The sequence below is a fragment of the Eucalyptus grandis genome, chromosome 8, assembly GCF_016545825.1.
Source record: "Eucalyptus grandis isolate ANBG69807.140 chromosome 8, ASM1654582v1, whole genome shotgun sequence".
Classification (NCBI taxonomy): domain Eukaryota; kingdom Viridiplantae; phylum Streptophyta; class Magnoliopsida; order Myrtales; family Myrtaceae; genus Eucalyptus; species Eucalyptus grandis.
Genome location: NC_052619.1, coordinates 22,638,380 through 22,649,386, shown reverse-complemented (window position 1 = coordinate 22,649,386; position 11,007 = coordinate 22,638,380). Strand labels below are relative to the sequence as shown.

The following is an 11,007-nucleotide window of genomic DNA, read 5'->3' as shown; positions in this document are numbered from 1 at the left end:
ATACCACGTGAGATTCGCTCGATGAATTTGCTGGCGGACATGAATTTAACCGAGCAATTTCCTACATTGGATTTCGTATGTAAACCCAACACGCGATTTTCTACGCGTGCCCAGATCAAACAAACCGCCGTGTTTAAGATGTTGTCTGATATGGCCTTTTTACGCGGCGGTTTCAACTCTAAGGAGAATTTCCAAAATCGTGAATTGCCAAGCTGCCCTCTTAGTTTTAGAGCATTACAGATTGCAAACGCGTATTATTTGACTTATAAGTCAGCGCCGCATAATACGATCACAACACGGTTACAATTTAACCGCAACTATACACGGCGACTTCTGAATAGATCAATAATATAAATAACATTACGTGTGGATGTAGAATATGATAAAGACCCTCTCCAATTTATAAAATGAAATTCTCGTTTTTATTTTAGTCCTCTTTTTTCTTCCTCTTAAGCTTTCGAATCATCCAAATTTGTTGTCAATAATGGAGGGCGCCCATGCCTTGGAGGGGGTCCCTCCATTGGAGCAGAGAATCGTAGCGTTTGTTGGGGCATACATACAAGGGGCAGCCGTATCCGTTTGGAAGAGCTCTCTCCGCTTTGACCGGTCCGAACGCTTCGCGTGGCACTTGATCCACTTCATATCATATGCTTGGATTTCTTCCTTACTTTCCAACCCTATATTTTCTCATTTCATTTCTATTTATAATATCCCTCGCGTGCGAATTTTCATGCACCTTAGTGATCTTGCTTCTTTGGCGTGGTCGAATTCCGACCATTCATAAGATTGAGGATAGACTCATCAAACAAGTGGGTCAGATCGGATTTTGACCCAAATAGACCAATTTAATAAGTTTTGATTCATTTCCACGCAATGCAAATATAATAACTCATTCCCGATTTGACATATATTGCCAAGGCAGTTCCGTATTTAACTCAATCTACGAAAATTTATAGCTAGATTGAGATGGAAGTGCGGAATGAATAAGCAAGAGATCAATAAAGGTGCAAGAGATTAGAAGAGAAAGTTATAGAAATAGATTGAGTCAAAGTAAATTACAAAGTCATTTATGACCCATTTACTTAATATAATTAACTTATTTAACATATATGGGTTAAGAAGTAAATTTATTACCTATTTTGATAGGTCTAATTAATAAGTTTGTAAGAAATTACTCATGATTGAATCTTTTGAAAGTCGTGCTAATGGGATCGACCCAAAAGCCCCTTTCTTTTGAGATGCAAAATTTTAATCACCGATTTGATACTCGATTGGCTTAGGGTTTCACTCGATCATATTTGGAATTTGCATAAATGGGGGAACATCTTCTAATCCAATAGTGTACGGCTTATCCCAAAAGGGATTTGAGAACTCGAAAATAGGGAGTTGATAGTAACAACACGATTAAACATGATATAACATGGAGATTCCCATACAGGTTTTTACATTTCAAAAATCAAATATCTAAATATTGTCGGTAGGTGTCGTGGCATAAGATTGATAATAGCAACTCTTTACTTTTCTAGTAATTTTGGAGTTGGTTCGAATCTGTATTAACTATACGATCATGGAAAGGTTTGTTTATGTGCCACGGCCCCATCAGAGCAACCGATCTCTTCACACGAGATATGTCATAACCGAACATCGCATAACGAGCCGTTTTAAAATATGTTCTACGACTTGTATCAAACTCGTGATCTCGCGAAAAACAGATGTCTCTTTATCATTATACCAACTATCTTTATGAATATAAAATTAGTATGTGAAGTGACGTGATGGACTTATAAGAAAAACTATTCAGCCGGAAGTATTGAATAAATATGGCCGCCGTGTGGGTAAAAACATAGTTTTACCATCCAAATTGAAGCATATACTTGGAATTATTTTATTGATGATCAACTGGTAGTTCAATTCACAAGACTGGAGTCTCCCGGGGGGCACTGAAAGAAAGTCTATAAAGTGTGAACAGAGAGAGAGAGAGAGAGAGAGAAGAATCTCAGCCCCCTCCTCATCCTGCTGCCGCATGAAAGACTAAAGAAAAGCAGAAAACCTGTCGAATAAATAAACAAAGAAAGCGTCGACCTCGTGAAAGAGGAACAGCAACCAGCCCAGAGAGAGAGAGAGAGAGAGAAGCCAAGAGAGAGAAGACCCCCACCCCCTAAAACACAGACTTTCTGAGAGAGAGAGAGAGAGAGGAGGCTTGGTAGAGAGAGAAGAGGAGGAGCAGGGAAGAGGGTTTTACAGAGAGAGGTAGAGAATGGCCGGAGGGGCCTCCGGGAGGCTTCCGACGTGGAAGGAGAGGGAGAACAACAAGAGGAGGGAGAGGAGGAGGAGGGCCATAGCCGCGAAGATATACACGGGCCTCAGGGCTCAGGGCAACTACAAGCTCCCCAAGCACTGCGACAACAATGAGGTCTTGAAAGCTCTCTGCACCGAAGCCGGTTGGGTCGTTGAAGAAGATGGTACTACTTACCGAAAGGTAGTCCCTTTTTTTTTCCCTTTCCTTTGTTTCTTTCTTTCCCTTTTCTTGCATGATCTCCCTGTTCTATTAGAATCGCTTCTTTTCAAGATCCATGGAAACCCTCTCGTCGCCGTCCTCCTCCCTTTTTTCCGGATTTTTTTATTTTTTTTATTTTCAGTGGATGGTGGGTTTGGTGATTTTCAATCTGGAGATGGGTTGAGGCTCTTTGTCTGGTTTGCCTTTCTTGTTTAGGCGTTTGGATCTGGTGATGGGTTGGTTCCTTTTATGCCGTTCTGGTCGATTTCTGTCCGATGTGCAGCTAAAATTTGTTTGTCATATATAGGAAGTTTCAGATTTCTCATGGTGGATGGTGAAATCTGAAGATTTGGTTTTTTAAGGACGAAATCAGCTTGTGGAATTTATTATGGACCAGAACTGTGAGCTTTTTCTCGTTGTTATGACCTGGGTAAATTGGGGGAGTTGAGTTGAGTTGTTCAGCTTGAGCTCTTCCCCTTTGTCCTCCTAAATTAAATGCTTGAGTCCCATTCTCATCAAGGGATCTCTTAAATTGATTCTCTTGTGTTGAGTTGACATCTTAATTGCGCGGTTGACCTTGTAATTGCTCTTTCTGTTTGTAGAATTACTGATTTCTTGTCCTTTAGTTGAAGAGATTTGAGTAGTGGGTTCTCATTTTTGCTCTTTCTGGGACTCTGCCATATTGCCATTTCCCCCAAAAGAATATGTTTGGCAAGGACCATGATACTAGGCAATATTCTGCTCATTTTATTAGAGTGCTTTTGGATTAGAGTGGTTTGTGTCCTGTCTGATTTTATTAACGATACTACTCAGGGAAGCAAGCCACCTCCGGGTGAGATCATGGGTGCTTCAGCGAACATCAGTGCATGCTCATCATATCAACCGAGTCCGCAGTCCTCGGCATTTCCGAGCCCTGTCCCATCCTACCACGCCAGCCCCACATCGTCGTCCTTTCCTAGCCCTACCCGGTTCGATGCCAATCCGTCGTCGTACCTCCTTCCGTTCCTCCGTAACATCGCTTCCATCCCTACAAATCTCCCTCCCTTGAGAATTTCCAGCAGTGCCCCTGTGACGCCTCCTCTCTCTTCCCCAACTTCTCGGAACTCGAAGCGGAAACCTGACTGGGAATCCCTCTCCAATAGCTCAATACATAAGTCCTCCTTCCGCCACCCTCTGTTCGCCGCCTCTGCCCCCTCCAGCCCCACTCGTCGCCAAAACATGACGCCTCCAACAATCCCCGAGTGCGATGAGTCGGATGCCTCCACAGTGGACTCTGGCCGATGGGTGAGCTTCCACCAAAACGTGGCGGTGGCTGCAGCAGCTCCGCCTTCGCCTACGTTTAATCTGGTCAAATCTTCGAGTCAACAGGGTCCTCTCAAGGATGGAGTTGAACAAAATAGCAGTTTGGCGTGGGTAGCATCGTCCGACAGGGCTTGGGGCTCTGAATTTGAGTTTGAGAATGGAAGAGTTAAGCCTTGGGAAGGTGAGAGGATTCATGAGATTGGGGTGGATGATCTGGAGCTCACACTAGGGAGCAGCAAGGCTCGTGCTTAAGCATTTCGCAAACTCTTGCCCATTGACAATCTCAATGATGTGGCTCATCTGATTCAGTGACTCTAGGCATTCCGGCTGCTTACTATGTCTCTTGCAACTGTATTGTGAGGTGCCGTTTTGAAGGGGAAACTCTAGCTCGATCTCATGTGTCCTGAACCCTTTTCTTTTAAAGATTATGTATAGTTAAATTTTTTCAGTTGGAGCATTGGCTGTGAAAGGTCCCTTTCCAATTCAATTATGAGAGAGCAAATGCTTGGTCTACCTCCTCGCAGGGACCTCTATTTACAATCATTCAAGTGATGGCAAGATTATGCAGAAGCTCAGTTCGAAGGTTACATTCTTTTTCTATGCTTATATACAGCCGATCTATTCTTTACTTATCATGCATCTCTTTGAGCTTGAAATACGGGAATTGTCCTCTTAGAGTAAGGAACTACAATTCGTCCTTGACTTTGTGAAGAAACAGAGCTTACCCTTGTTTTGATGGTGAACCAAAACCACTGCTCTTCTTTTGTTAGGTTTAACTAGTTGGCGAACAGAATCGCTTACTCCTGTCTGTCTGATTGGCAAGTGAAATTCATGTCATCTAATTGCTAGATTCGCGCATATCTGGCGTGCTAGTCTACAAAACCCAACAATGCCCGGACAAAACTTTCTGGGAATTATTGAGCCGGTTGGACATGGGAGGCCCTCATTATCTGGTTTTCTATCGTCCCCAGCTTGGCTTGGACCCGTTCTCAATCTTTCCCTTTCGATAGCACGCGTGAGGGCCAAAACCGCGACAAGAAAACTCAGCTCGAAAGGTCAGGGGAGAAGTTCAATGCGTGTCTGAAAACGATTTCGAACCGATCTTCTTTCTCTGTGGTAGGGACGTTTGCTTTGTGTGTGCCTGAAAGTTTGGTTTCTTGCTCGCATTTTGTCAATCCTTTGTTGTACCGCAACTCTTCTTTTCTTCCCCTTTGGTGGGTCAAAGTGGGTATCTTCCCAATAGTCCCGGGTGGGTCTCTTCCCCCATGTGATGTGCCTGATCTTGGGGTTTCTATGGGGACCATATCTTTGGTTTAATGTCGTGATGTGTCTCGGCATCTGACCAACTAAATTTCTGAGAATCTCCCACGCTTGGGTTTTGTGCCGTGATTGAGCCCTTGTTGTTGTGATTGTTCGCGGGAATTGGGATGAGGGTTAAAATCTGACTTTAGTCCCTCTAATTTGCATTGTTTCTTAAAGAGTCAATTTTGTTTTTAATTGACACCATAAAATTTGTTTGATTCTTTATGACATGACCTTTATTTTTGCTTTGTCATTTTCGTTTTTATCGAAATATTGGCGTGACATTAGTAAATTCCGGCATGTGTGGTGGTGTTTGGCACCAAATCGACCATACAACCATAAGAGGGGCCATGGGAACCACTGTTGAGCTACAGCGAGGGGCTACACGATCCTTTCTTGCCCTTTTTTCTCTATCGATTCATTATCGTGTGCTAAACATGCTCATAAAAAAAATTCAACCAAAAAAACACGCGATTGTGGAAACCATGGTAGCATCATGTTGCGGGAAAGAATAGATCACGGCCTTTCATGATTAATTTCTTTTTAAGTGGTTATGTATCGCGACATTCGTGATTATCAATTTGTATTGAAATTTCGATGAGAGTATATGCTATAGCAATGAGTTCGTAGGAGGGCCGCTGCGCGGACAAATTGAAAGAAGTGGACACCCTGAGTTATGCATGGCATGGTCGAGTTGGACAACAACAAAGAAGTCATTTATCAACAGAGTTTGATGAGAGGGAGCACTTGCTTTCTGTGACACAACCCTTGGTGGTTTGGATAAGAGGAAGGTCTTCAAGAATACTCAAACTGGTCACCAACCCAGTAGAGTGCTAGGGATGTAAATGGGCCGAGGGGGATTTCTTTGGTCCAACTTGAGGCTTGGCCCTAACTGATAAGAAATCAGTCTGGACCAGATTCGATAGGTTTGATCTCCGAGGCTCAGTTCATTTCGTGGATCATGAATGATATGAAAAATATTTTCTTAAAATTAATTATTTATATCATTTGCAAAAATTAGTTGATAAAAAATGTTCAGTATTGGCAAAAATTTTTTGATAAATATTTTCGTGAATGATGATGACATTCTTCGTTTATTCATTTTTGTAAGGGATATAGGTGATTGGATATTTTCCCTTTTTTATCTTGAAAATATTATCCATCAATTATCATTCTTCGAAACTCTTACTTTATGGTTATGAAATGATTAACGTGAAATTGCTTAAACTTACAGGGGCATATTAATACAATTTAGGACGCCCATTTAGAGTCAGACGAGGACTGTTTTTGAGGCTATTTTAAACCTCGAAAATCTACTTTTTGGCATGATTTTGGGCCTTTATTTATTTATTTATTTTTTTCCGAATTCGACCCTGAACATGAATCTGAGACACTGAAAGTCAAAGTCCATGAATGTCTTTGGATTCACTGGATTAGGAATTTTAGAAGTGGCGTCTCCCAATTCTTAGTCCAAGTTGGTGGGCTTGAAGAAACATCTTTTTCTTACCATGTCATGATTGTCAACAACGTTTGGGCCCTCATTCATCATGACAAGCCACGAAACCAAATCTAATACCACCTCTTCTCTTTGGTACTCTTTCGTAAGTAAAAGGGTGGAAAGAGATGATAAGGTTTGGCAACCACATTATATTATCATAAAATTTTTGCACACTCTATAAAATGTCTGATTTGAATTGATAACTATTTATAGAAGGATGAACTTGTCGTCGTAACCCCTCCACAGCTCAATCACGTACGAAGCCAGGGGATCACTGTGTACTCTTTCATCAGTAAAAGGGTGGAAAGAGATGGTAAACTTTGACAATCATGTTATCATAAAAGTTTCACACACTCTATGAAATGTCCCATTTGAATTGATAACTATTGATAGAAGGACAAACCGGTCATCGTTATCCCTCCACAGCTAAACCACGTATGAAGCCAGGGGATCACTGTGGCCTGAGCGTCACCCGTATTTAATCTACATATTGTAAGATTGATGAGCAACTAGTATTAGATGGATGAATTGATTATAACACAATGACAGATTGTGTCTCCGCATGCTTAACTACAAGTCGATTCCTAGAGACTGCAGCTTTTCCTTAAAAAGATTTACCATCCCAATAATCAAGAGACGACGTTTGGGCCTTTCCATCATGCTATAGACGTAGAAAAGTCGCTGTAGCTTTTAAAGCATGTTTGATAAATTCTCCATAGACATGATAGCGACATAGGTGTAGAAACTCACAACGCTCTAAGGAAGTAGCACCACCCAAATTTCGAGATGCTCTGGCTTTAAAAAATACATCGCTAATGACGGGACACTGTCCGATTGAGGTAGGATGAAAAGACATCAATGATCTGGTGGGATTATGAGACTCGTATAGTAATGGCTCATCATAAAGTAATAATCTGATAAAAGATAGTCTCTAATTAAAAGGTATGGCTTTGCTTGATTAATTTGAATATAATTAGCTTGCACGGGAACCCTATTGCAATGTTCTTAAAAAGAGCTAAGTACGTATTTGCTATATTTTAATGATAGCGAGGTGAGGTTACACACATTATATTTAAGAATTATAAGTGTAGGTGGATATTGTATCACATGTTTCTTTTGTTATAGGTTAGGGAAAATATAAAGAGATGAGAAAAAATTATCCGGCACAACAAGTAACAAGGTCAAATTATCTTCTCATGCTTTGGGATCAGGCAAGATTTATGTGCTCATAAGATTTCTTCGCTGATTGATCCAGGGGACAAATGCTTAAATCAGATTATTTAGAGGTCTATGGAATACCCTACAAGTTTTGTGAACCGACTAATTTCAAGTTTTCAAATTATATAGGCGATCCTAATCTAAAATATTTTGAACTCAATTGGTGGGATTTGGAAACTAGAAATCGATTACGTGGTGTCTTCAAGTTCTTCAAACAGAAAAAGAACTTAATGTCCCTATTAAAGCTACACCTACAAAGAAGATTGGGGCAACATTGCCCAATCCATTGGACACATCTTCTTCAAAATACTTGCAAAAAAGTTCTAAATTTATTATACGGATATTAATTCAGTCATAAATTTTTGAATCTGACCAATTTAGTCATAAATCTTTTTATGATTAGTCAATATAGTTCTTTTGGCTAAATTTGGCTAGAAATTGCTGATATGGGCGCCAACAACTATGTGACATAGCTCGCATTAATTGAATAACTTTTTGTGATTTCTTTTTTTTTTTCCCTTCTTCCTTGGCCAGTTGTCAAGCCTTGGCAATGGCTAGCTAGGGTTGACTTTGCAAAATCGGGCAAGGTTGAAACTCAGGCAAGGTCGACCTTTGTTGACCATTGCTAAGGGCTGACGACCAGCCAAAGAAGAAGGAAAAAAAAAGACAAGAAAAAAGTTCAAAAAATATCTATAAAGAACTGTTTATGTCAGTGCAGCTTGTGTCATGTAGGACAATACATGTTAGTGATTTTTCATAAATAGTTAGAAGGACTACATTGGTAAATTGTCAAAAGATTAAAGATTAAATTGGTCAAATTGAAAATTTTAGAACTGAATTGATATATATACAATAGGCTTGTGACTTTTTTTTGTAATCTTGCTCATCTTCTTTGCCAATTCATTCGCAATCACACCAATCTTCCTAAAGAAAATTCCTTCGAAACAATCACTTGAATATCTGATGTCCCCAATAATCAGGTCGACGTACAAATCAAGCTTTTAGAATTGGTTGGTAAAAAGAACAGTTCTTAGATTGGAGACAAATGATCCATTAAAATAAATATACATGAATACATACTAGCTAGGATACACAGTTCTAAGAAGCATGAAATCAGAAGTTATATCTATGCAAGTGAACCAGATTAACTCATTTTTCCGGATGATTCACCAATGACTTAATATGAAAACAGTAAACTCCTCTTTTGCGCGATGAAATAATATTAATCTCGATATTGCTGAAAGTCAAGCAATTAAGAGTTTTTCCCATCATGGATGTTAAGGTGCACATTTGAGCTTGTTAATGCCAAGAAAGTCCATATGTTGGTTCAAATTTCCCGCGCTTAACCTTTTAAGTGAATGCAGAATTCAACAGTCTCTCTCTTGGTAATCTTTCAGGTGTCAAACTTTGCTAAATCACGATCTTTCGTCTCTTCAAGAATTTCTCTGCTTATCTCATTGGGCGGAACACTTAGAAAATCTGGTTTGGTTTCAATGAGCACGTTTTCCTTCTTTTGAGGAGCATGATCGGCTACGTCCACCCCATGGGGCCAACCAATCTTTGAAAAGAAGAAGAAGAAGAAAAGACAAAAAAGGAAAAGAAAAGAAAAAAGAGGGTGAGGGTTCTTGATAGTGAAGAGAGAAAAAGGAGCGTTTGCACAAAAGGAAAAAAGAAAGGAGGGAGAGAGACAGCGGTTTAGAGGAAAAAAGACACTTCAGATTTGCTGGAGAAATGTTGTCAAAATCGGTTGAAAATTTTAGCATGTTGCTCGTGAGATTAAGATCCAGAAGTTGACTGGTCTTGTTTGTTGAAATCCTTCTTGAAATTGTATCCCAACTTCTTTAGTTGTGGTTAAAGTTTTCTTACTTTATTAATCCACCTTTGTGATGATGATATATTTCTATATTGTTAAATGTGTTGAGCCTCTAGCAGTTTGGCTGAAGATGAACTATTGTGCGTCCTATAATTCTTGATGATTAGTGAAAGGTTTGTACGGCCGTTGTGGTTTTCGGTTTTCCACCTGAAAATTACAGGTGCTGTTTTTATGCTTTGTCTCTAATTTTTCAAGTTTAGTGTTGATGTTGCTGGAATATTATAACCGATTGCTGCTATTCTCGGGCATGCACCCATTCTTCACTGGTCGATATAAAAGCGACGTCTCCAGGGGGAGTAAGAAGAAGAAGGAGACGACGATGGTGGTGCTGCCTATGTCCCTCGTGCTTCGAGAGTGACGGCTTGAATGGGGACGCCGCTTCTCTTTCCCGACAGTTACTTTCACGGAGAAAGAAAAGACAGCGTGACGTGAGAGAGGAAAATGACGGGGGCCGTAGCGGTGGAGTCAGTGCGGGAAGATTTCGCGTTTTTAAAAAAAGCAAAGGAAGGGAGTCTTTTTTTTTTTCTCCTTATATTATTATTATGCGGAGGTTCGATTTTTAATTAGTGATAAATTTGGGGGATGGGATTGCCTTTTTTGGCTTTTTTTTTTTTTTTTTTCGATATTTCTCTTTTGTCTGGGAACGGTGATCAGGAGGAGGGTTGTCGGTGAGGGGGGAGGTGACCGGGTATCGCCGGTCGCGGGGACGCATCGTGGTCAACTTTTTTCCGGTCCACCTAAACCGGCATCGCTGTCTATGCTTCTTCGGTCACTGGAGGAGGTCGCTGTCTGTAACCGTCGCAATTGAGGGAGACCGTTCCTGATGGAAACGGGACGGCTTTCCTCGCATTTTTTCAGAAAACAAAATATACTGCCAGCCCACAAGAAATCTATAAATATGGTACACCTACTGATGCAACATAACAAATGCATCTAATGTGCAATCACTTAATAGAGTGGTCCAGAAAACGAAAATAAAAACAAGTGAAAAGATGTTTTGTCGAGCCCATATGGAGCAAATGTCACAATAGGAGCAACAAGACATTTGTAACGATGGACACTCTCATTTTTCCAGACTCATAATTGTATCAACCACAGATGTATGGTGGATACCTAACTAATGTATGGCATGGACGAGTGGTGGGTGGTGGTGGTTCGGTGGCCAAGAGGTGGTGGGGAGTAGGGCGTGGGGTGGCGTGGGGTGGCATATGGTGGTGGGTGAAGCAGCAGCCAGCAAGAGGAAGGAAGGAAGGAAGGAAGGAAGAAGAAGAAGAAAGAAGAAGGTGGGGGGGGGTGGTTTCGGCCGAGAGAGGGGAA

General features: G+C 40.8%; 1 protein-coding gene across 1 annotated transcript; it reads left to right on the top strand.

Annotated features, from left to right (window-relative positions):
• The first annotated feature begins 2,257 nt into the window (after positions 1-2,257).
• On the top strand, positions 2,258-4,051 carry LOC104456849 (BES1/BZR1 homolog protein 2-like). The gene is given in 2 exon segments (NM_001319975.1): positions 2,258-2,479; positions 3,311-4,051. Coding segments are annotated over 2 exon segments (963 nt in total).
• The last annotated feature ends 6,956 nt before the right edge of the window (positions 4,052-11,007 follow it).